We start from the raw sequence: 26,839 nt of genomic DNA, 5'->3' as shown, positions 1-26,839 counted from the left end.
ATACTTGTTTTATTATCTTTTTGGACCATTTATAAGGGGCGTCCGTGCCCGAGTGGTTAAGGTCGTTGACTTCAAACCACTTGCCCTCACCGCTGTGGGTTCTTTCATGTGAGGAAGCTATCCAGCTAGCTTACTGCACGTCGGTGGTTCTACTCAGGTGCCCGTTCGTGCCTGAAATAATGCACGGCAGGGCACCTGAGGTCTTCCTCCACCAGTAAAGCTGGAACGTCGCGATATGACCTATACTGTGTCGATGTGAAGTAAAACCCAAAACAAACAAATGAATTTTTATATTAGGATTGTATTAAAATATCGAACCTACGCCCAGAGTTTAGTTCTATCCAGTGTAGAAATATTTTACCCTACAACATTTAAATTATGTATGAACAGCTGCTGCTAATTTGTGGAATCTCTTTTCATTTTCCCGACTATTCATAAGTTATTCGCAAAAGACGTAATGTCTACATGTCTGTTCAATTTAACTTTTCAAGGTCACTGTTCGCAACTCCAGATAATTTTATTCTTACATATATCAGTTTTAGAAACAATTCTTTATAGTTCATTGAAGCCTATGTGAATATAATAAGAAAGTCAAAATTTAACTGATTTTGAAGTAAAACTTGCTGCAAAGGGCTGATACCTCGGAAGCAGTGAAAACAACAATAATATATAAAAATTGCAGACTTAGTCTAATTGCGACTATTGGTCAGAGATAATGTTTAAGGGTAAGATTCTTCCGGCTCAATCGTTATACAATCTTTATCTCCGGCGTGCTAGAATCAATTATTCCCCTAGGAAACTTACATCTTGGAATATTGTTCCAATTAAATGTCATCAGAAAAATGTTAATTGTACAATCGAATGTCAAAACAGGTGTTACAACTTGTATTTGGCAGTTACATTTATCGTATATCAAGCCTTTATATGATTGTGTGACAAATTGGAGGCTCAGATCTTGGACGTAATTCCTTTACACAAAATTGCCAATTGTGTTGACAACCTAAATTGTAACCATAAATAAAATTTCCAAAATTAGAACTATAATTCACAACTTGGTAATGACGCTCAATGTTACTGCTTTTAAGGTCACTTGACCATCTGCGTTGGATCTGGTAGTTGCATTGTTCGTTTAATGGATTGACTCTTTCCAGAACAAACATAGCCTGCTTATGATTATCATCATCATCATCGGGCTCATAACGGCTACAAAACCGGTTTGCATGCATTACAATTATATTACAATTCTCATTACCAGCGGTTGCAACAAATACACTGCACCCAGAAAGCATGGAAGTAACAAATATAGAGTTAGTCCTTGGTACATATGGTAAAAAAGTATAAGATATTCTGTTATGTCCATCTATAGGAAGAAGAATCGCTTTAGGGAGCTTTCTGTAGAAAGAGAGCAAACTATGTTTTTGGACAGCTCTTAATGTATATGTGCCTTTCCATTCAACTTCCTCTATATCGCATTCGACTGTCTCCCAGCAGTCAAGGTTCCACGTCGTCCCATTTTCGAAATGACCTTTTTGATGTAAATATTTGTCCATTTCTTTCCGACATCCGTCCTCGTGACTGATGTTGTCACCTGCGAAGAAGAAATATTCCGTTTCCCGCAATAGACCTAACAATTTGTTCGTGACGTCTATGTTGTTACCTTCTATATAAGCGTTTGCGTCTGAAACAAAAGGAATACAATTCATCAGCTCTATATAAAATACGTGTACAAAGAAAGAACCGAGTCGAATTTAGGGCAACAAAACATAGGTCAAAATTTCAGTCTGAATGTAGAGAATCATTAGATAAAAAAGTTATTCTGTGTTTAATTTTAAAAGCTCGTTTGCACTGGCGTTGCTTATAAACGGTGATAGGGCGATTACCACAACTTTTCCGCGCAACGCCAAAATATCTTACTTCTGTCCAAGACACCGTATATTTCTGTGGTACAAAATGGACAGGAAGCCTGTAACCAAGACGAAAACAGCAGGTAATTTGCTCAGAACAAGGTTAAATCATCATTTTTTCTTTTTCATCGAATGTGCCATTTAATTTGATACTTATTTATCTTTACTACATGCAAAATGCTTCATTAATTAAGTCAGGATAGTGAAAACATTTAGGGCATACTGAAAAAAAATCCTGCTTTGATTACGAAATATAACGTATTTCTAGTCCGTTCAGTTCATATAACTGGTCAAAATACAATATAAATATGTACATTATTGTCGTATGAACAAGTTACAATACATAAATAACCCGTTTTTTTGTATATTTGGTATGATTTTTATGTTTCCACGTGTGTATTTTAAGGCACCGCACAACTTTGTCAATCATAAGATTAGGGCACCGCATTATTCCTCCTTAAAATCACCACATTTTTCTGGGTTTTTTTTAGCACCGTTTATTTTTGATATTAATGTTTGCTTTCAGAAAAAGAAGACGTTCAAACCTATGTCTGAACAAGACAAAGCAACGTGCGAAATTGGCAGCAAAGCTGCAGATACTGCAGCAACTGGAGAGTGCCCAACTAAGTCTTTTGATATCAGCAGCCCTGTATTTCAGGACGATATGCTTAACGCACCATATAACAAAAAGAGTATGAAGTCAAACTTTCGCAAAAGATTGTTTAAAAAAAGCACATTGGAGACCATGACTGAAGAGATTATATATGGAAATATTGCCCGGGTTCCTGCAAAAACTACACCATGAAAATGTGTGTTATGACTTTTGCAACTTTATCAAATTAGTATGCAATAAGAAATTCCCATTAACAAATATTTCATTCCTTTTGTTTCTCGATGTTGTTAGATAGTATAGTCTGCCAAGAACTTCAATCGTTCCATATGGGGTTTATCAGTTTGAATAAGGACATCCTTATCTATATATAGATACCATTGCACTTATCTAACTGGTAGTATTAACACAGATCAGACCTTCAGAAATTTTTCATAACATAACGTATGACATAACATAACAGCAAGTAAACAATGTTTCATCAAATAAAACATACTTGTAAGTAGATTGTATAATTCAAAAGAAGACGGTGCCAGTATTTATCGGTCTAACGGAAAAAGAATGCGGTGTTTGAATTCAGTGTTGTACGGTGCTCCAATATTCGGGTCAGTAGGCCTTTTTTCAACATATATTCCCTGAAATTTACGATAGAAACACACAATTTTGTATGGAACTTGAACTTAGGGTTAACCATAATAAATATACGAGCTCGTTAGGTCATAGAACAAAGACATCGTCGTTATAACTCATGTTTTTGTGACAAGTACGAGTCATCTTGAGGTACACACGATCTTTTGTAAACACTATTTCTTCGAAGTATGTGTTTTTGTGTGAATTGTATTGTGCTATATTAACAATAAATTGTCTCAAAAATTCGATGGAATACTTAAACAATTGGAATAATCTTGCAATGTCCAGCAGTAAGATATTTTGTAAGCTATTACCTGGAATTTGTTTATCCCGCCATTAATATTTTGTCCAGAAATATACGGTGTCTCGGTCAGAAGGATGATTTTTTGACGTTGCGCGGAAAAGTTGTGGTAATCGCCTTATCACCGTGTATAAACATAAATCGGCTTTATGTTATAAATATTTGTTGAGAAAATGTTTTTAGCTATGCGGATTAAAAGAAACTCAGAATAGCTCTAACACAGGATATAAACACTGCTTGAATGCATCAAAAGATCTATCAGAAAGAATTATAGTCTAAATCAGTGTTATGCAACAGTCTTTTTTAACACTGCCTTTTTTTTTAGTAAAATGCCGTGCGCTTCGACGTTTCGATTTTCACACCCTCTCCCGCCAAGCAGTAGCACTTAGATGGTAAAACCTCCGCTGGATATCCCTGCCCTTCGTGACAGCCTCTGTAACTTTGCAACAATAGAAACCCATATTATTGACCAGGCAGAGTGGTGACTATAAGAAACTCGTTTCTTTTTCTATGCATTGCACCATACATTTCTACATGTTTTCACGCACTGATCCGTAAAGTATTTTTCATATCCCCCAAAATTACATGGTCTGCTCCGTAAAAACTTCACTTATTTTCCTCGCTATCCCACACACTCTTTTTATTGATTTCGCTCCATTCTCTGATATCATAAGCATTGCTCTGTATAGACTTCACTCATTGCGCTGTCTTTTTTAAGCAATGCATATGATCTTCTATCCCACAAACTTCGACTTCGCTCAGTTTCCCTGCAATTCTATTGTTATGAGCTAATCGCAAAAGAGAAGATAACGCGGCAACAATTTTTACAAGTTTAGTTAAAGAAAAACAGTAATTTTTAATAATATAAAAATTATGAAAATAAAGTTTAACTCACTATTCTCCAAGACCTCGAATTTAATAAATGTCCTAAAGTATAACTCACAGTTCGAAATTCAATTGTCCACAACTCGGGTATTATCAATGTCAAGTGTCCACAGCAGAAGAAATAATATGTCCAAGAACACTTACAACACAGAATAACAGAATCCAAAGTAAAAAATATATTCCTATATTATTAACATTAGTAAAATAGCACACAATCAGTATATCACACACAATTTCACAAATTAGCACACACTCGAAGTACAAACATTCATCATATATATACTATCAATGAACAATCTAGAATACTAAACTACTTAGAGAAAGAGTATTTCAGAATGAACATGAACAGAACTTTCTTGAAAGAAGATGAATGAACATGAACATTTATGTAAACATTAAATAAATAAAATTATTAAAAAATGATAATGGAATAAGAAGGTATGGAACACGACATCGCGATTATTAGACCTGCGCTCTACCTACTGAGCTATTCAGGAAACAGACACTTAACACATTTAAAATAAAGCCTATATACATTACACTATGCACCGCTCCGGGCTGGGGCTTGTGCCCGGATCAAAAGAAATGTGTGCATTTTGTCTGAAATACCAATGTACTTCGGCTCTATTTCTTGTGCTTCAGCTTAAATTCCATTTATTGCTTAAAGCTGCCCACAGTCAGATGAGCCAAAATATTTCAAGTCAATATTGAGAAAAATGCACTAAACTTTTAAGATAAAAACATTCAAATCCAAGTTATATTTTACATGTTGTGTGCGGTTTAAGACTGATTTTGCAGTATTTTATCGCCATATATCTACTGCGTTACTAACGCAGTAAAGGCTGTCTTTGCATATCTTGGAATTTTCGTTGATTGTAAGTGCCGATTGCTATATGTAAATTACTTTATTTGTTCACCTCACAATATTTTACTTTTAAGAAAATTAACATGAATTTGGAAGGGTGCTGCTTTAATTCAACATTGAGCAAAATGCAGTATAAATTTAAATCCCTTAAAATAAGTTTAATTCTTAAATATCTTAATAAAAGTGTCAGTAATATTTTTTAAATACTTTTTATTGTGTTGTAATGTTTGTTCGTTGTAGCAATTGTTACAAACCAGACTGACAGTATATCGGATGGTTATCATAGTGACTATTTATGATGTCATACAATGTATGAACGCTTAAAATTTTCTGAAAATATATTTACCTTTATTAGTTTCACAAATCGATGCACCAGTGAATGAGAGTAGACCGACAGTTATGATTAGAAAAATATCTGGAAATGGAGGATGAGTATTCAATAAAATAAAATTTAATGCAACATTGGAAATTCTTAAAAACAAATTGTAAGAATTATTATATTATGTCCTGAATTTACAATTAAGTTTTTGAATATTTCAATTAACAAAATGAAAGAAAAAATGAATTAATGAATTTTCAGAAAAATATGTTTGTTTTTAGCCACACATGAATTGTAAGAAAATAGAATAAGACGTTTCAAATAAAAAAAATAGAACTCCTATTTCTAGTAGATTTAGTGATTAAAAGCCAACCATCCTCGTGATCTGATATTCTGGTATGATTTTTTTCATCTTTATTTAAATATTGATTTTAGAATACAATATAGCTTTATTTAATTAACTGTCAAATAAAATTGAAAAAAAAAAATAAACAGCTGAATTACCTATTTTATCGTGTAAATCCATTTTATCGTGTTCCTAATTATGTGTATCATACACTATGGATGTAAAGTCGTCTCTAACGGGTTACGTGATAAAACTCTACTATTCCCCTTGATACTATAAATAGATAAAAATTATGTGAACAGAATTACATGTGTTTATATGTAGGGCGGCGCAGCATTATAATTATACTACTTTTCTCTATTTATTAATCAGGCTTATTGCTGATTCGTTTTTAACTTAATTTATTTGAGTATCCGTTTAGCTACATAAATATACAGCTATGTAAGACTGTTGCAATAGATTATATGAGCCGCGTCACGACAAAACCAACATAATGGGTTGAGGCGAACAGCATGGATCCTGATCAGACTGCGCGGATGCGCAGGCTGGTCTGGATCCATGCGGGTCGCAAACCCATTATGTTGGTTTTGTCGTGACGCGGCTCTTATTCTCTACACAGCTTTAACCGAACATTATAATTATACTTCTTTTCTTCTATTTATTTTGTTTATTTTCTACATCATTACATCATAATCATTTTTAATAAGCAGCTGCAATTATTGTGTTTTTCTATTATTATATGTAATTACTACTGTCATTATCATAATTATGATACTTATTATTCTGACAATAATTATCATTATTTTATTATTGTTATTATTTCAGTTTTTGATATTATTATATAATCTAAATTCTTTTAGGTTCATTTCATCGTCATTTTATAACAATTCGGCTTTTCGGTTTTTAGAAGGTTGCCAAAATTAAATGTTTAACATTTGAAAATTTGAGGTTTCGGTTCCGGCATTTTCTGAAAATTGTTTTCGCTTTCGGTTGATAAGTTAATGCGTAAATGTTTCTGTTTAGATTTATGTTAGCGCAAACATTTAACAAACAAAAACTGACTTGTAAAAAGTTCTTTTAAACCTGACGTTTCCAGATGTGAAGCAGCATTTTAAAATATCAAACATATGGCAAATCTGTTTATAGCAAAACAAACAAAAACAAAATGTAAATATATTATACGATCCAAGTAACGTTTTAATCATCATCACTGTTTAACCTTTTTAAAACGGCGCCAAGTTGAATTATTTTGATTTCTGAATTTGCTGTGAGACGTAAATGCACTAAGCTATCTAAAATATAATTTTTTTTACTTGGGATGATCTGTATTGAATAAATAATATTGTAATTCAAGAATCAAGAAGCGCAATGCGATTGGAACGGAGTGTCTTGTTCATTTTTGTACAACTAAAATTATATTTGAGAACAAAGCATAAAATAAAAGATATTCAGTTATGCATTAGATTCCCCCAGCTTATATTTCATGAAATGTTGACGTGCAACTGAAGTTTTTACACATTTTCTTATTTGAACAAAATGTACATATAATGTACCACTTTGTAGACGAATCTAGCCATTTCTACGGTGTCCATTTTGTGCCAACATTCACTCATTATTTAATTTGAACAAAATTTGCATACATAATGTGCGTTAAATAATGTAATTTGTATGTATAGCATACGATATTTTGACTACAGTATTTTTTACAGGTTAAAATATGAATTTACAATGACAAATTATAGTAACACATTTGTTTTATTCAAAATGAAACGAGCTGAAATTAGACATTATATCTTTTCATCAACTATGTACAGTATGTGTACTTTACATGTACTTTTTGTTATTTGTATCACACCATTGGCTGGTGTACTTTAAGTTCAGTCATCAAGCTTGTAGAAAGTTCTACAAGCATATACTGTCCGTCTTTATAACCTGATAAAGACGATGAAAAACTTATACTATTTAGTTACAAAGTGTTCTAAAATATCCCAACATATAGACTCCCACTTGATCCATCAGATGAATCATTAAAAGAAAGCGAAGCGCCTAGCTGTTTATAGGCTGGACATAAAGCAATGTAATATGCATCATAATCTCTTACATTGAAACGTTTGTTTATTTTACTAATATTGTAGTCTTTTTTTAAATATTATAAAAAGGATTAAAATACTCTTTTTGCTCAAGGAAACCTTGACGTGCCTGACGGTGTTTGAACCAACATGGCTACCGATCTTTTGATTACTCGTCCGTCCAACGTGATAACTTTGTCGGCCATGACGTTACACTTCTGTTAAATACTAATGTCAAACGTAAGTTTAACTTAATCAAAATAAAGATCGAATTGGTTCCTACTAGTTATTGCATTGCATAAAGAGAGAAATACACATTTGACTTTCTTAACAACATCTAAAATTATTTAAATACAAGTATTTGTCCAATGGATTGTAAGCATAAATCGTTCGCGAAAAAGATATCAAAATATTTCCTTGTCCTGTCCTTGACCAATTTTCCATCCAAGGACAGGTACTTTGACGGTTTACCTTGTCTTTGAGTCATATGGCATACACATGATTTTAATAAAAACAAGAGCTGTCGGTAGGACACCAACGCTCGACTATTCTTAATGCTTGATAGTAAGAAAGACTTGATAATGTAAAAGTATCAAACTTAACTAAAGGGCAAAATTTTTCTTTAGATCCATGTTACAGTTATATGCATTGGAGAAAGTCCTATTATGCTCACAAAGAACATTATAAAATTTCAACTTGTTTAAAAGCCAGATGTCAATAGAATATGAACAAATCTGAGGTGGTATGCAAACTTAAATCTTCATTTTAAGTTGAAAAAGGGGCATTATTCTGCCAAATGTTTCATAGAGTTACCCCTACCTGTCTACAGGGTAGGGTCATGATGGTGATCAAATGTACAAAGTTTCAAAGCCATTATGTCAGTGGACTTTCATGGAATGTCACTACTGTGTCACATTGAAAATTCCATGATAACCGCCGTATGAACACATCTGCGGATGTTTCTAAATTCAAAATATCACCATTTTCGTGTTAATGTTGAATTCTGCTTAAGCTGGTGCTAGGGGGGCGTGGACGGTAACTTGCACTTTCCAGTACTGTCCATGAACAGGCTCAATCAAACCGAGCCTGCAACATTTTTAATTTTGTCGTGTTGGACTTTCTTTAAGGATTCTGTATTTCTCTACTTTATATTTATCTAAACTCAATATTTCTTAAAAAATACGTACTTTCAAAGTATATTCATGGTAGAAACAATTCAGAGAAAATTCATCAGAAAGTTTTATGTTCTTATAAATTCCTACACATGTCAACGTTACCGCTGGGAGTTTATCGATAAATCTCACTAGCATGAAGTATGTACTGCGGGAAATCCGTTGTTAACTCGCCAGATGGAAGGTTGTTTCACTGTTTTTCTTTCTGCAAAAGTTTTATTTAGCCCTATATATAAATTAATTAGTGAAAATCTGGAGCTAGGGTATCCAGCCAATGACTCAAACGTTTAGTATAGATTAATATACACGTGAGTCGTTGATACTGTCATTTTGCAGTTGATCAATACTGTATGGTTATCTATATGTATATTATTCTAAAATATTAACGTCCAGCTGACTAGAATGTATACATATTTATTAGAAAATTTGTTAGTTATTTGTTAAATCTTCGTCAGTTCGTAAAAAAGTACCACATAGTGAATGGGCCTATTCAATTCTATATTTACAGGGGAAAAACAGACAACAAAAAATATCAACAACAAAACAACCCTAAAAATAAAAGGTCTCCGGCATAGATACACGTTTTCCTTCTATTATTATTTTAATTATTATTATTATTGATACGAAGATTTCTGGAAACTTGATAAAGAACTCTCTATTTCAAAAAGTGTATCAACCTCCAATGTTTCTTTTATGAAGGGGTTTGCAGTTTAATTTTTATCTTTTCTACACAGTCTACAAATCATTACAGGAAAATGAAGATCAAGATAACACTTAACGTGTTAAAATTAAAAGAACACGTTTCCTCATATTATGAAAACGTGATTTAGAAACTCATTTGTTTTTTTTTTAGTAACGCGAACGGTAATTTCATCAACTTTTTCAAACGATTATGTTGGAATATCCCCTATATCATTTACGTCTAACCATTTCCCGCATATATGTAAGAAAACCGAAGTATAAGTTCTATGAATTGTGTTATTAATAGATTAATTTTTTAAAAGTTTTTGTTGTAAACGAAGATTATGCGGAGAAATTTTACACATTCTTTGGTTATCTTTTAAGAGCTGTAAAATACAATTTTCCTCTTATGCCGGCGATTTATTTTAATAATTTTTTCAATTTCATTTATTTAAATAAATTAGACCGGAAGTAAGATGCTATAAACATCAATCACTTCACAGGCAAATATCAGTTAAAAATTATAAAGATTCTCGTAAATTCTGTTGATAATTTAAAGCACGGCTGAAGCCATGTCCTAAATAATTTACTCCCTGATAAACTTCAAATATCTGCCTTTCCCCCGATGCTCGACTGTATTTACAAAACAACTTATTAATTATCCTTTAAATTTCTGTCTTTCATTTAATGTATCCAAGATATGAAATTTAGTACTTTAATCTTATAATGGACTATCAACTTATGATGAGTTGCGCTAGAAATGATGACTTAACTTAAAACTTTAAAAATACAAAGTATTGGGTGCCTTCATTTCAGCACGTCTTTCTCCATGTTCTCTGCGTGAAATATATATTTCCCTGTTCTGTTCTGTTTGTAAAACAGATTTGACCACTGTGGACAAAAGGATCTGCCTGACTTTCTTTCATTAAACTATTCGCTACTTCAATTCTAGTTGTACCGAAAGGACATTCGGAACTTCCTCGGCTATTATCTATAATAACCTCAGAAACAATACGGATTGAATGTAGTTTTACCACGTGGTTTCAGATGTAAACAGAAACAGAGATAATGTAAAACGAATGTATATATTTGACATCTTATGTCTGTTCAGGTACTCTTATGCTTGAAAAAATATGTCAACAATTTGTAATTTAAATATGCCCACTGATGTTTAATTTTAAACAAATCCGACTAATTGTCAACAGGTTGGTTTTTATTTGTTTGGGTCGTCAGACCAAACAAATAATGGTAGCGAAATTTCAGAGTCTTATGTTCTTAATTGCAAATGCCGAAAGTAGTCCACTTTTTTGAAGCGGTTACTTCCTTTTTGTATGTACACTAAAGCCGAAAAATTTAGGGGAGATCACTGCGTAAAGATGGTCAAAGACAGGCGCATCAATTTTCAAGCAAAGTAATTCCCGAATGGTCGAAGATTTTTAATATTGTTTTCTGGTATTTTCTGATCGAAAATAACTAAATACAAAGCGGACATTCAATCTCTGACACAGAAGTTTATGACAAACCTAACAACAAGTAGTTCTCAAAACAGCTTAAAACTAGCGATTTAAAAGAAAGAAATATTTTATTTTGTTACAAGTATCCAACAAATTATTGTCTGATTTTATTGACCTGTCAATTATGAATACATTATAGCACTCATTTAAATATTCGACCCACTTCGGTTTGGTCCGTGTAGTTTACGAGAATTAATGTGGAGTATATAAGTAATGTTTTGAAAGTCAGGCCAGCTTAATGTGAAGGTTTTCGTTAATTCGCAATAGCGCAGTCGGTTAAGAGAATGCCTGATAATTGAGAGGTCTGTGGTTCGATCCTTACTGATGAAGTCCTTTTAGACTTAACTCTCTCTTTATTTTTGCAGTATATTTTAATGGAACCGATTTGTAGTGTGTTTTACGGCATTGAAAAGACATTTATTGGTTTTAATCCGTTTTAATTTTAAACATGAATTCTTAAAACATGTTATTTAAAGAGTAAAGACTTTACAAAATTAAGCAAAACATAATTAAACAAAACGAACAACATAAAAAATAATCATGTGTAGCTTTAATTATGTTGAAAGTATTAATAAGAAGGGAAAAAAAACATGGACCAACGCGGTCTCGAACTTAAAACATCTATGGCACTTAGATTGTAAACTCGTGCTTTACCCTATTGCTCTATAACGATCAGCATATTTAGTTCATGGATAAAAATTAAATTAGATTCCACCGTACAACGTACGTACCTCTCACGGAACTTTCCGAAAATCTACCGAAGATTAATATATCGTGTGCATCGACCGTGTAATCAGTATGTAATTGACAGGTTAATAAAACCAAACAATACAACGCATTTAAAGTTAAACAATAGCGTTGGCTTATAGAATTGTCAATAAATGCACAATCACAAATTACGCGGATGAATATGATTTTATCAATGAAAATACTATTTTTAGCCATGTAGATTACCGAATACTACACAAACCGAGTAGTGGAATATATAGATTCTACATGTCGGACTGTTTGGGCGAGAGGATTTTCGCTAAAATATTTACTTCAATTTTAAACAACAGGTTTACCCTGAACAAAATACCTCGAAATTAATAAGGATTACAAACCTGAATGCAATGGAAGTTCTAAATTTAGAATGACTTGATATTATTCAGACATCCTGTGTATAACTTCTCCGTGGTACAGTGGTAACGCGCTCGCTTAGTGAGTGAGAGGTCTCGAGTTCGAATCCCAGTCGAGGAAATTTTTTTTTGTTAAATTCTTTTTTTAATTGTTTTTGTTAAGGAAGTAGCCATGATTTACAAGGATAAAGTGTGGCTGTCGTAAAAAAAGTACATAAATGATTTTTTGATGCAACTCTAGTTATGCAGAATTCCGTATGTGCCTTACAAAATGAATTATAATACATAAAAATAAACTTATACAGGAAAATGCATACAGATTGAGATATACAGTACGATTTAGATTGCAAAGATCAGAAAATACCAAAGAACTTGAAGCCCTTTGATTCTTTATAAATATACATGCTTATAGTAAGCTTCAGGATTATTTACATCTGTGTTAAACAACAGTTAAAAGTCGTTACAAGCCCTAATTTAGAATAATATGGTTTTCTTCAGGCCGTTCACATATAAATTTAACCGTGGCTGAAGGGTTTTCGGGCTCGCTTAGGAAGCGAGAGGTCTGGAGTTCAAATCCCAGTAAAGGTAACTCATTTTTTTAAATTGTTAAAGTCAAATAAACATTGGATTGAATATCAGTGTTGCAATTAGTCTTATAGCCAATTTACTACAATCAAAACGCTGGAAAGCATTGGTGGCACTAAACATATAATCTCACAACCTGCACCTTTCTTACATTCTGAGACCCAAACAAATTCAGCGCCTTCTGTGCTTTGATTTGTACTTTCGGTTTCTACACCCATAATGATAAATATATAAATAATGTATTTTCTACCTTTGTACCTATGAATTCACTTATTTTAGGTGGACTTTTTCTACGTATATTGGAACTAAACTTGTCACCAACTCCCAGCATTAAATTACTATTTGTTTACATGTTTAGTTTCTTAGCGTAGGTTAGACCGAAATACAGCGTCCGTTCTGTGTATTCATACTATTGTATTCGAGGTCCTTATCCGAAGACTGACGGAAAGGGCCGAGTAATTGCGATTGCCGAAAGGAATGGGGAAAAACGCACTTTGGTGATGCTTGTTTTAATGTTTATTTTCTAGTCAATGTGATTACACACTCACTAAATTAGATCACAACTGGGTAAAAGAATACTAGGTACTTTGGACCATGATTGAGTTTTTTTTTTGCTGTTTTTCTACAAATATTTTAATGTTTCTATTGGGGAAAAAAGAGAGCATAGTTAACTGCAACTTATTTTGTAAACAAGTCTTTCTGGTGTCTTCTGGGTGCCCTATTTTGGTGTGTCGGGGGCTGTGTCCCGTGAACGTTGCCTTTGCCTTGTTGATCTTTATTCTTGTCATTTCTATTATATTGTCAGGCACATTCATAGAATCTGCCTGTTATCTACTTATTTAAAGATATTTTAATGTTGATAATAATGATTATTTATGTTAAATGAAAATGTAAAATATGATAAAAAAGATCAACAAGCAAAGGCGGCGTTCGATGAACGCACGCAACCCCTACACGATCCAGCAACAAGAGCCAGTTGCAAGGAGCCCAGGAAGACCCCAAACAAAAACAGAACAGGGCAAAAGGCAGAGCATGAGCAGGTTAATCACTAAAAAAATGCATAACAAGATATAATTAGTAACAGATAAGGAACTCCTGTAAGTCCTGTTATAATTGTTTTATGTCAATGAATTATTGTGCTGAAATTTTGTTGTAGGACGAGAGCTAGGGACGAAGGGATCTTCCGGGTTTTCGTAGTTAAAACGTTGTGATTTTTTCGGCGACAAGGGTACGAGAAAATAATTTTAAGTATATATTCGTCACCGCTAGTAGTTTCTAAATTTAAATGTATTCAAATTATTTACTTACACCTTTAATTTTTTATGATATAGCGCTGCTGTATGTGTTTACCGCGTACAGCCTCCTGGGGTGCACTTATATGTTTAAATGAAATACAAACGTATTCATTGGTTATCGTTCGCTGTTTACATTTTAGCGACAGGTACCATTTTAAGGTTTTTTAGGTAATTTAAGTTATTTTTTGTCATTTTATGATTATTTTAAGGACAATGTATGGTTAATAACAACTAATGTACATGCCAGTGTAAAAATTTTCATGTTGCAGTGAAAAAAAAGAAATTTAGATCAGTTCGATTTCCGACTAAGTTGTTTAGACGAAAAGACAGACATCTATGAAAAATCAGATTATAAAATCGGTCGGTCTTGCAGTCGAAATATTAAGACTAGTTGCACCTGTATATGTAGTATTTGCATTTTGAGCGTGTGTAGGATTGCTTTTCAAAAAAACGTGACGTTAATGACCGAGTCTGCAATTATCATGTAATCTTGCTGTTTTAATGCTTCTGGTGAATCACCATGTTCCCAGTCCAGATGTTTATATATATGTATGCAGTTGCTGTCAGTTTAAGATTTTTTTTCATTTCTCCAAAATAGAGAAAATAAGAATACCTACATAATGCCTAACAAGGCGAAATTGAAAATGTTGCAGGCTCGGTTTGATTGAGCCTATTCCGGTTTGACGGTACTGTCGAGTGCAAACTTCCGTCCACGCCCCCTAGCACCGGCTTAAGCAGAATTGAACTGCTACAATTTTGAAACATTAGCAGATGTTTTCATGTGGCAATTATCATGGAACCGTCAATGTGACACGTAAGTGTCATTCCATGAAAAGCGGCATATGGTCCACAAGTAAAACATTATATGCCCTAAGCGAGAAAACAATGGGTGGAACTAAATAAAATGGGACTTTTTAAAGGGGAACAGAGGTTATGAAGCTTGAATATCACAGATAAGACGTCAAAAGACATTTCAAAAGCAGGCCACTTATTCTAAGGGTGATTCAACAGTATTCAAGTGAGGACTACTCGAACCACCCAACAAGAAAATAGCCGAATAGAAAAATTAAAAAATCACAAGCACAACAATAATGTCGTGTTGAACGATCTTTAAGGATTGGAATTATAACATCTCTGATTGAATGTACAGGGCGACTATTCATTAGTTACATGGCAAAAGACGTATTGCCTTGATGTCAATTCAATATAATATTTCAAGGTCACTGTTCGCAACTTCACATAAATTTATTCGAACCATATATCATTTTGAGATTCAATGTTTTATTCTATGTCACAATTTTACTGATTTTGAAGTGAAACTTGCTGAAAAGGGCTGATATCTCGGAAGCAGTGAAAACAAAAATAATATATAACAATTGCAGCCTAAAAAAATAAGAATAAAGATCCACAAGGCAAAGGAAACGTTCATTGCGACTGTTGATCAGAGATAATGTTAAGGGTAAAATATCTCAGGCCCTGGTATCGGCTCAAGTGGTATACAATCTTCATCACCGACGTACTCGGATCGATTTTTCCGAAGGACCAGAAAAAATAACAAAACTAAAATAAAGTTTATTCTAATTGTTCCAATCAAAAAGGTCATATCAGATAATTTATGTTAATGGTACAATCGAATTTCAAAACAAGTGTTAAAAACTTTATTTTACCCGTTACATTTATGGTGTGATGAGCCTTTAGTTAATTTGGGAACATATCTCCGGCTGAGGACTTGGATGTAATTCCTTTACACAGAATTGCCATCTACTGTGTTGCCCACCTAAATTGTAACTATAAATAAAATTGTAACCAGCATTAAGTCTATAATACACAACTGGGTAATTGTAGTCATGACGCTCAATGTTACTGCGTTTATGGTCACTTGACCATCTGCGTTGGATCTGGTAGTTGCATTGTTCGGTTAATAAATTTACTTTTTCCAGAACAAACATAGCCTGCTTATGATTATCATCGTCATCTTTGGGCTCATTGTGACCTTTAAACCGGTTAGCGTGCATTACGATTATATTACAATACTCATTATCAGCGGTTGCAACAAAAACACTGCACCCAGAAAGCATAGAAGTAACAAATATAGAGCTTGTCCTTTGTACATATGGTAAAAACGTGTAAGATACTCTGTTATGTCCATCTATAGGAAGAAGAACCGCTTTAGGGCGCATTCTAAAGAAAGAGAGCAAATTATTTTTTGGAGCAGCTCTTATTGTATATACGTCCTTCCATTCACCTGCAACAAAATCACATTCGACGGGATCCCAACAATCAAGTCTCCACATCGTTCCATTTTCGAAATGTCCTTTTTGATGTAAAAATCTTTGCATTTCTTTCCGACAGCCGTCCTCGTGATTGTTTTGGTCACCTGCGATTAAGAAACCTTTCTTTTCCCGCAATAGATGTAAAAAGTTGTTCGTGACATCTATGTTGTTCCCTCCTATAAAAGCGTTTGCGTCTGAAACAAAAGGAAAACAATTTATCAGATCTTCAAATAATATACGAGTACAAAGAGGAAACCAAAACAAAACAAAAGTCAAAATTTCAGCCTGAATTTAGAGAATAATTTGATTATATCAATTAAAATGAGAAAGTTATTTTGTGTATAATTTTAAAGGCTCGTTTGCACTGACGTTGTTTATAAACATAAATCGTCTTTTTTGATGTTATGAATATTTGTTGACAAATGCTTCAGCAATGCGGATAAAATAAAGTCAGAATAGCTCTAACACAGGATATAAAAACTGCTTGAATACATTCAAAGATCTATTAGAAAGTATTAAAGTCTAAATCATTGTTATGTAATCACAGATAAACACTTTCCGAACTAGCAGGCTATTCTTATATCAGTAGTTTTTCGAGTAAAGATAACCGGTTGCGTATCTCACTGTATAAATTAAATATAAATCGTATGCAAAATGGTCTGACATATAGTTGGTTTAACAGTTAATTTAAAAAAGATATGTTGAAGTATAGACTGTGACGAAGCTAAGATCCAACGCTTTCCATTGGTGTAATAAATCTTAAAATCGGACATTAAATCACAACAACCAAGCGGTTTAGAAACGGTTTCATTTGTATCGTTTAAGCATTAGAGATATCGATTAAAACACAATTCCAAATATTTCAAAACCTGTTTCACAGGCAGAAAACCAGTTTCACAGCATTATCGAAGGATATGTGACATACATTGAAGAAAAAAATAATTTGCATGCATTGCTCCTAAAAATAATGACGTACAGCAATTTATATTTACCCCTACCAAGCAAAAATCACACGGGAAATATACCAACATGTGCAATCTTCATGAAGATGCAGCTTACTCCCGAATTCCCCCGATTCCTTTAAAAACATCCTTAACAAACAGTGCAATCAATGGCATTTTCAAAAATGACCAATAAAGTGTCTTCATACGTTTAGATTTTTCACAAAATGTATCCAAAATTTCATCAAAGCTACCAAAATGCTTAGTTTCGGGTAAAAACCCAAAAATACTGCTCATTTCCTACACACAAATAAAAAAGAATTACAATGACATAGAAATATCAAAGGTTTCCAGTACATTCCACCATGTCTGAGTTATTTAAAAAATATGACCGGGGTCATCATTAGGATATGTCCCCTGCCCCCTAAATGTGTGTATTGTAATTATTGTCATTTCGCCCTTTTATGTAAAGTGCCGTGGCGTTTTGATTTTCACACCCACACCCGCCAAGCAGTAGCAGTTAGATGGTATAACCTCCGCTAGATATCCCAGCTCTTTGTGACAGACACCCATATTATTGACCAGGCAGATCGGTGATTATAAGAAACTCGTTACTTTTTCACTGCATTGTTCCATACATTTCTACATATTTTCACGCATTTATCCATAAAGTATTCTCCATATCCCAAAAAATTAAATGGTCTGCTCTGTAAAAACTTAACTTATTTTCAACGCTATCCGACATACTGCACCCTAAAAAAATTCGCTCCATTCTCCGATATTATAATAATTGCTCTGTAATAAAGTCTGTATAGTCTTCACTCATTGCATGCAATGCTCATGATCCGATATTCCACAAACTGCTCCGACTTTTCTCATTTTCCACCGCGACGGGCTGGGGTTTCTATCGGGATCAACAGTAATGTGTGCATTTTGTCTGATATGCCAGTGTACTTAGGCTCTATTTCTTGTGATTCAGCCTAAATTCCATTTATTTTCTCATTTCAACATTGAGCAATATAAATTTAAATTCCTTAATTCCTTAATATAAGTTTAATTCCTATCTAAAAATGTGTCAGTATGATTTTGTTTCTAATACATTTTATTGTGTTGTAATGTTTGTTCACTGTAGCAATTGTTATAAACCAGACTGACAGTATTTTGGATGGTGATCATATTGACTATTGCTGACGTTATACAATGTTTGAACGCTTAAAATATTCTGAAAATACATTTACCTTTATTAGTTTCACAAATCGATGCACCAGTGACAGAGAGTAGACCGACAGTTATGATTAGAAAAATATCTGGAAATAGATAATGAGTACTCAATACAATTCATTTTAATGCAAAATTATCAGAATAATTAAATTATGCCAGGCATTTACAAGTATGTTATTTTCAGATGTTAAAAAATTGTTGAATATTTCAATTTACAAGAATGAATTTTTCGAAAAGTATGTTTGTTTTTGTCCATACATGAATTATGAAAAAATAGAATTAAACGTTCCAGATAAAAATTAAGAACTCCTATTTCTAGAAGTTTTGTAATCGAAAGCCATCTTTTTGATCTGATATTCAAAATAGATATTTTGGTATGATTTTTTTATCTGAATTTAATCTTTTATTTAGAATACAATATCGCTTTATTTAATTAACTGTCAAAGAAAATTGAAAAAAAACAATACCTGCTTTTTTGTGTAAATCCATTTTATCGCGTTCCTATTAATGGGTTTTATTATACACTATGAAAAATGATGACTAATGTAAAGTCATTTCTTCCGGGTTACGCGGTAAAACTTTACTATTCCCCTTTAAACTATAAATAGATCAGAGTAATGTAAATATAATTTCATGTCTTTATAGGTATGGCGAGGCAGATTATTGAACTAAAAGCTTAGACAAATATTCGAAACTGACAGTGTATGTTTGTTCTAAATACATAAGCAATACATGTTGGAAAATGATACACACTTGACCAAAAACAATTTGAAAATTGTACAATTTGGTTAAATGTTCAGAGCTAAATTTAAATGAAAATCAATTATCGTTTTTTTTTAACTCAAACTTAATTGAATTTCTGTTTCACTACATAAAATGTATACAGTTATGTTATATTCTTGAAACAGATTATATACACTGCACAGCTATCACCGAAAAGTATTATATTTACTTCTTTCCTTCTTCTTTTTCTTCTATCAATTTTGTTTTATTATTTACATCAACATATTATATATATATATATATCATAAAGTAAATGCATAATTGTCAATTTCTATTACTGTCTTTGATTACTTCTGTCATTATCATATGATACGTATCATTATTATTATTACAATCATAATAAATCATCATTATCATCATCTTTTATTTTTATTTTATACAAAATTATTATTATCAGTTTTTCTGTGTTGTATTTTATCATGAAATCTCAATTCTTTTAGGTTCATATTATCGTCATTTAATAACCGCCAATATTAAACGTTTAAGTAAACATTGGAAATTACAGGTTTCGTTTTCGGTCGTGTCATTTGTTTCGATTTCGATTGATGAGTTAGTACGTAAATAGTTTTAGTTTTGTTTAATTTTATGTAAGCACAAACATTTAACAAAAAAATGAAATCAATATAATTCTTTTAAACCTGACGTTTTCAGATGGGTAACAAAAGTTTTAAACTATCAAACATACGGCAAATATGTCATTATAAACATTGGAAATTAGAGGTTTTGTTTTCGGCAAAGATATTTTGTAAAGATATTTCACGATCCAAGATCATAGATTAATTTTTTAAAATGGCGTCAAGTTGATTTATTTTGATTTCTGAATTTGCTGTCAGAAGAAAATGCACTAGGCTATCTAAAATATTACTGTTTATTTACTTGAGATTATCTGTACTGAATAAAATAATATTGGAATTCAAGAATCAGGAAGCACGCGATTGAAAAAGAAGGTTTGTTGATTTTGTTCAAATGAACTTTATATTTGAGACAATATTTTTTTTTAAAAAAAGGATCATAAAATAACAGAAGTCACTTATGTATTACATTTGCCCCCAGCTAATATTTAATTAAATGTGTGCCTACAGCATAACTTTTTACACAATTTTTATTTGTTATCCCCGTAATTTTTTAATTTGGGATTGTCAATGCCCTGTTAAGAACACAGCGACTGTACATATCTAAGAAAATTGTGGTTTCAGACTAAAGTTAAAATATCGACTCATTGTGCAAATTTCGCGTGAAACGGTGCACCGTAAGAATGAGACTGTCGTTGAAATTAACAAACCATACGCCTTCAGATTTTATGAAAATTAATTAGGCATAAAGTTTATCTGTAGAGAGCCTTAGTAGAGTTTAAAATGAATATCTCAGAACATATCATCACTATTGTAAAATCAATCAAAGATCATCTTTGTATGGTATATATGAAATAAAAGTTTGAAAATTATTTGTCTTTCCTTTTGTTTAAAAACACTTCAAATTACCTAAAGAATGAGTATTGTCGATGGACTTTGCAACAAGCGCTTATCATATGTAGCATTTCTCATCGGAATGTAACCTGGAATAAAAGGTCGAAATTGAGTTTGTGCTAAACAAGTCTTCCTCCTTAGTTAATTAATATTGAACGGAAGTAGCAGTTGCTTGTAATTGTATAACATGGTATAAATTGAAGTATATAGGCTTGCAAGACAAGATACATAAATTCTTTATTCACTGACATTCTATCTAAATATCTTTGAATTTCAACTAAGTTGTAATATGTTTGTTCAACAACTTCAAGCTTTCTTTTAACTTCTATTTAACTGAAAAATCAAAGGTCACACTTTTTTCCGGATTGCTAACTGTTGATTAATTTCTCGGGCTGTGCGTCGTTTATACAGAGATAAGTTTGCAATTTGTAGAATAACAGAACAGTTCGTTCTCAAAATCATTCGAACATTATGCAATTCACACCAATATTTAAATGGGCATATTCTCCGTGCAACGAAGATATTTTTCTTTACCTCTGTCTTTGTGTTGAATTTATTTTAAGACACCAATCATTTCAATTTTACTTGTTGTCCTATTTATTTTGCTTCGACATGACCTTTCAATCTTTGTTGGAACAGATCCACAAACATTTCAGAATTTCAGCCATATCAGCATTACTTTGTGAATTTATGCATTAGGTTCTTCTTTTTCACAAAAATATGCAACTTAACTACATGTATTAAACAACGCGCACATACCAAGAACATGGAGACAAAATTAATTAGTGCTTCGGATATTCAACATTTTCAAGGCTGATTCTGTACATTACCCGTGACTGTTCACATCATTTGGCGGCGTCTTTGATGTGCCGCATCAACATTTACTGATTTAGGTGGGAGTTTCATCCCCATGATTAGGATTGAGAACTTTTACAGTGTTGGAGCACCACACTTTATTTTTCCGGTATTTTCATGAGGTTCCAGCGGGTTTATACATGACTCTTTGGTTATTTGTATATCCCAAACTATACTTGAACACTTATTGCTTGTTTGAATGCCTTGAGAAATACAAAGTTACCCCGATGAAAACTAAGTTATTCCATATATTTCTTAACACTTCCTGTATTTCCTGAATTACTGTAATTTGAGCCGTGTCACGACAAAACCAACATAGTGGGTTTGCGACCAGCATGGATCCAGACCAGCCTGCGCATCCGCGCAGTGTGATCAGGATCCATGCTGTTCGCTATCAGTTTCTCCTTATTGTAATAGAGTTGGTAAGCGAACAGCATTAATCCTGATCAGACTGCGCGTAAGCGCAGGCTGGTCTGGATCCATGCTGGTCGCAAACCCATTATGTTGGTTTTGTCGTGACGCGGCTCATTTATTAATACCAACAGGGACAAGCGTACTTACTCTGAGGTCACTTTCAAAAACCGAAGAAAAAATTTAAATCTCATAATATCTAAATAAATTATACGCGGTCTTAGATAATATGTATGCCGTGTATAATATTTTTATAGGTATGGTGAGGCAAATTATTGAACTTAAAGCTTAGACAAATATTCGAAACTGACGGTATATGTTTGTTCTAAATACATTAGCAATACATGTTGAAAATTATAAGCACTTGACTAATTACAATTTGAAAATTATACAATTTGATTAAATGTTCAGAGCTAAATTTTGTTTAGAAAAGTAAGATATCTTCATAAATCGACAGCAGCCGTGTATATAAATCTATATACACGTAACGATTATCCAGTGAAAAGCGACGTTACAAACGTGCAGTATTATAAGTTCAATTCAAATCAAAGTAGAATACATATCTAATTCTAACACGTTAGTTAGCTCAGCGCCGCCATTATGAAACTCTTGGACTGGTTCTGTATTTGAGCTATAATTAGATTTCCAGACGCTTTTGAAAAACCATGTGGTGAAAACGCCAACAAAATTCAGACTGTTACTAGAAGACGCGACAGTCATCTGTCCTAAATAACACTTCCGGTAGTGGCATGATGTAAAAAATCAGTAAATAAATATTATAATCATTTTATCATAATTAAGAAGAACTGAAGTAACGATGATTAACATAAAAAAGATACTTTATAATATCGAGGACTTATTTCCAATTATAGGAGAGTAATTAATAAAATTTGAAAACATATAAGAAATAACATATATTTGAGATATTTCAGGTAGAGATTTATGAAATATAAGATTAGTGTCGAGCTTTATCGAGCCAAGATTTCCTTTCGCAACGGACAGGACAAACCTCCGATCCCCATCAACAATATAGTCGAAGAATCATGTTTTGCCTAGTTTTATCATGTTTTATTTTATTTTAAGGGTTCCATTCTTTTTCTTTCCTGCCAAAACAGATTCAACGTGTAATTTGAGACTTCTGAAGCAGAAGTGAGGGAAAATTTGCAATCAGACGCAATGTCCGATATCAAATATTACGAAGGAACTTCGCCTCGTCCGAGGATCGAATTAACGACCCCTTGATAAACCGATGATGTGCCTAGTGATCTTCCTATTAAACTTAGCGGATGTTATTTTTTTAAATCTAATACATCCTGTGTTTCACAATACAGTGAACTTTAAAGCCTTAACCAACATTATTGTTCTGTAAATCTGAAATATTCATCTTGAAAAATTTAGGATTTAAATAGTAAAATACAAAAAGCTGATATATTATCTATATGAAGGTTCGATATTGCATGCTCGTCCGGTTTCCACTGGTGAAAACAGGCTAGCGTTTGTGTACATTTCAGTTAAATAACTTCCGCATCTTGAGATTATAAATGCACGTTAAGTGTTTGAGGAAATTACATATATCTTAGTTAATTGGAAGAATATAGGAAATAAGAAACATTTATAGTCGTTTTACATTTTTATTGCAACTAATTTGCAAAACTATGTACAGTTATTATGTTAACTATATAATTTTTATGGAAAATGTAATGTTTTGTAAGTATGTGGCTAATTCTTAACTGTTGAAATGTATAAATGGGATTATCCCAGGAATTATTAAGAATACTTTGATTTTCTCCAAATTTTAACAGGTGCAATCTTTAAATTACAAACATAAACGGAATTAATTTGATAAAATCTATATTTGAATGAATAATCGACTAATTGGAATATCCAAACTAAACAACAACAACAAAACAAAAAGAAACAAAACCATTTGTATTCTTCATAAATAAAGAGATGGTTGAATTTAGCCACCACTTTAATTTATTTGTACTAGACTCGATACAGTTTCAAATAAAACATGGACAGAATGATGCTACTCACTTTGTTTCCTGTAATTTAATGGATACTCAGACAGTCGTTACTTCTTCCAATAACTTAGGACATATACATTATAATACATAAACAACACCATAATTTTGTTGGGTTTCTGATAGCACCAACAAAGTATAGGTCATATGGGGGATTTTACGGACAGTGGAAGACCTCAGGTGCCCCTCTATGTATTATTTCAGGCACAAACAGGTGTCTGCGTAGAAAGATGTGGCACAAAGATGACATGTGTGTATTTTTATTGTTTTCGTGCGCACGAAAATATGATAAACAAGATCAACAAGTAAAGGCGGCGTTCAATGAACGCAACCCCCACATGATCCAGCAGCAAGAACATTCTATGAAGTCCGGACATGGAGGGAGACACCAACACTGAACGCCGAACAATCCCTTCAGGATGAAAATTTAACAACATTGATTGCATGTACGGGGAGACTTTTTATGTCGTGGCCACGAGTTACTAAGTCATGACTTAGTAACTCGTGGCCACGATATAGTTAACTCGTGGGAACGAGATGTTATGTCGTGGCCACGAGTTACTAAGTCATGGCCACGAGATAGTTAAGTCGTGGGAACGAGTTACCAAGTTTTGGGCAGGAAATAGTTAAAAAGAGAAAAACAAAATCCCTGGGATAATTAAGTCGTGGGAACGAGATATTATGTCATGGCCACGAGTTACTTAGTCGTGACCAAGAGTTATTAAGTCGTGGGAACGAGATACTTAACCAATCAGATTACACTTTAATATTTTAAACTTAGACAATTTATGTTTAAAGATTTACATGCAACATTAATGTTTGAAAATACTGAGGTGTTTAATTTAAACTTGATACATGTCTTGAGGAGCAAATTAGAAATGCACCTTCTTAGGCCCATAAATCAACCATTTATTTTGACTAAGTCATTGCCCTTTGTTTGGACAATTCTATTATAGAATTGGTCAGTTTGTACGTACAGCGGCATGTGAACCTTATTTATACGATAACATGAGAAGGAATTAGTCCTGGTTTATTTTATTTAGAAGGGACATTGTCCATGGACAGTAGAAATACTATAAGGATGTTTTAGGTCAAGGTAAAGATGACACTTCATTTAAAATTCTTGTTTAAGAAGGAATAAGCCATAGTTTATATAACCTAGAAAGATTAGTAGATGACACCTAATTACTTTGAGGTCATTGAGTCAAACATCAGGGTCACAATGACACTAAATGTAAAATCATTGACCAATCAATAACTTGTATAAAGGGCACTTTTACAAGCAGGTGGAGTACGGGCATCATTGTACTAAAGCACATGTCTAGTTAATTAGGAATATTCATAAAAATAGTGCAATCTGATTGGTTACGACTTAACTATCTCGTAGCCACGACTTAGTAACTCGTGGCCACGACATAGTATTTCGTGGCCACGACATAGTATCTCGTTCCCATGACTTAACTTTCTCGTGGCCACGACTTAATAACTCGTGGTCACGACATAGTAACTCGTTCCCACGACTTAGCTTTCTCGTGCCCACGACTTAATAACGCGTGGCCACGACATAGTATCTCGTGGCCACGACTTAATTATCTCGTGGCCACGACTTAGTAACTCGTGACCACGACATAGTATCTCGTTCCATCGACTTAGCTATCTCGTGGCCACGACTTAGTAACTCGTGGCCACGACATAGTATCTCGTGCGCACGAGAAAAATAAAAACATGTCACCTTTGTGCCACCGTATAAACTAGTTTATACATAGCTTTCCTTAATTGTCAAAGAAAATAACAAAAATACCTGTTTTATTGTGTAAATCCCTTTTATTGCGTTCCTAATAATGTGAATAATACACTATGGAAGAATATGACTAATTTAGATCTAGTCATCTCTTCCGGATCGCGTGATAAAACTTAAGTATTCCCCTTGATATTATAAATAGATCAAAGTTATGTAAAAAAGCTGACGGTGTAATTTTGTTCTCAAAACATAAGCAATTATTTAGCAATACATGTGAAAACTAATAATCACTTGACCAATAACAATTTGAATGTTGTAATTTGATTGAACGTTCAGAGCTAAATTTAAATGAAAATCAATTTTCGTTTATAATTCAAACTAAACTGGTTATCTGTTGAGCTACATAATATAGATACAGTTATGTTACACTGTTGCAATAGATTATATATTATATTCACTATACAGCTATAATCGAACAGTATTATTTTAATTATTTCCTTCTTTTTCTTCATTTTTGTTTATTTTCTACATCATGATCATTTTTAGTCTACATTATCATCATTTTTATTATGTATATGCATAAATTTCAATTTCTATTATTGTCTGTGATTACTATTGTCATTATCATAATTATGATAATTATTATTATGACAATAATAAAAAACAAGAATAAAGATCAACAAGGCAAAGGCAACGTTCACAGGACGCGGCCCACGACACGTTCAAAAAACCTAGAGCGGACATAAGGGTGAAAGGAGTCACCATCATGATCAACACCATCTTTCATATTTATTATAATAAAATTTAATATTATAAATATTATTACTATT

At 32.9% G+C, this 26,839-nt stretch overlaps 1 protein-coding gene across 4 annotated transcripts; it reads right to left on the bottom strand.

The window, feature by feature from the left end:
* Positions 1-498: 498 nt before the first annotated feature.
* Positions 499-26,197, bottom strand: LOC132758000 (uncharacterized). 4 transcript variants are annotated; one of them, XM_060749515.1, is made up of 5 exons: positions 26,070-26,176; positions 20,994-21,067; positions 6,019-6,133; positions 5,542-5,610; positions 499-1,678 (listed from the first exon to the last, which is right to left on the bottom strand). In XM_060749515.1, the coding sequence occupies exons 3-5, from the start codon at positions 6,038-6,040 to the stop codon at positions 921-923; spliced, it is 849 nt and encodes a 282-aa protein (XP_060605498.1). In that variant the 5' UTR covers positions 6,041-6,133; positions 20,994-21,067; positions 26,070-26,176; the 3' UTR covers positions 499-920. The 4 variants fall into 4 exon arrangements, with proteins under 4 accessions (XP_060605498.1, XP_060605499.1, XP_060605500.1 ...); XM_060749516.1 differs by lacking the exon at positions 20,994-21,067 and having other exon boundaries at positions 26,070-26,197; XM_060749517.1 differs by lacking the exons at positions 5,542-5,610; positions 6,019-6,133; positions 20,994-21,067; positions 26,070-26,176 and adding exons at positions 18,747-18,815; positions 19,197-19,463.
* Between the last annotated feature and the right edge of the window lie 642 nt (positions 26,198-26,839).

Source organism: Ruditapes philippinarum, unplaced genomic scaffold (assembly GCF_026571515.1).
Source record: "Ruditapes philippinarum isolate M1 unplaced genomic scaffold, ASM2657151v2 ctg3176_1_1_1_1, whole genome shotgun sequence".
NCBI classification, from domain to species: domain Eukaryota; kingdom Metazoa; phylum Mollusca; class Bivalvia; order Venerida; family Veneridae; genus Ruditapes; species Ruditapes philippinarum.
This window is presented reverse-complemented; position numbering and strand designations above follow the sequence as displayed.

Bases quoted from the DNA above. Each gene is read 5' to 3' on its own strand.
- LOC132758000 (XM_060749514.1), bottom strand. From the start codon at position 19,218: ATGGATTTACACAAAAAAGCAG. The intron at 18,816-19,196 runs GTATTGTTTTTT...ATCTATTTCCAG, and splicing joins GGATTTACACAAAAAAGCAG to ATATTTTTCTAATCATAACT. The intron at 16,762-18,746 runs GTAAATGTATTT...CTTTTGTTTCAG, and splicing joins GATTTGTGAAACTAATAAAG to ACGCAAACGCTTTTATAGGA.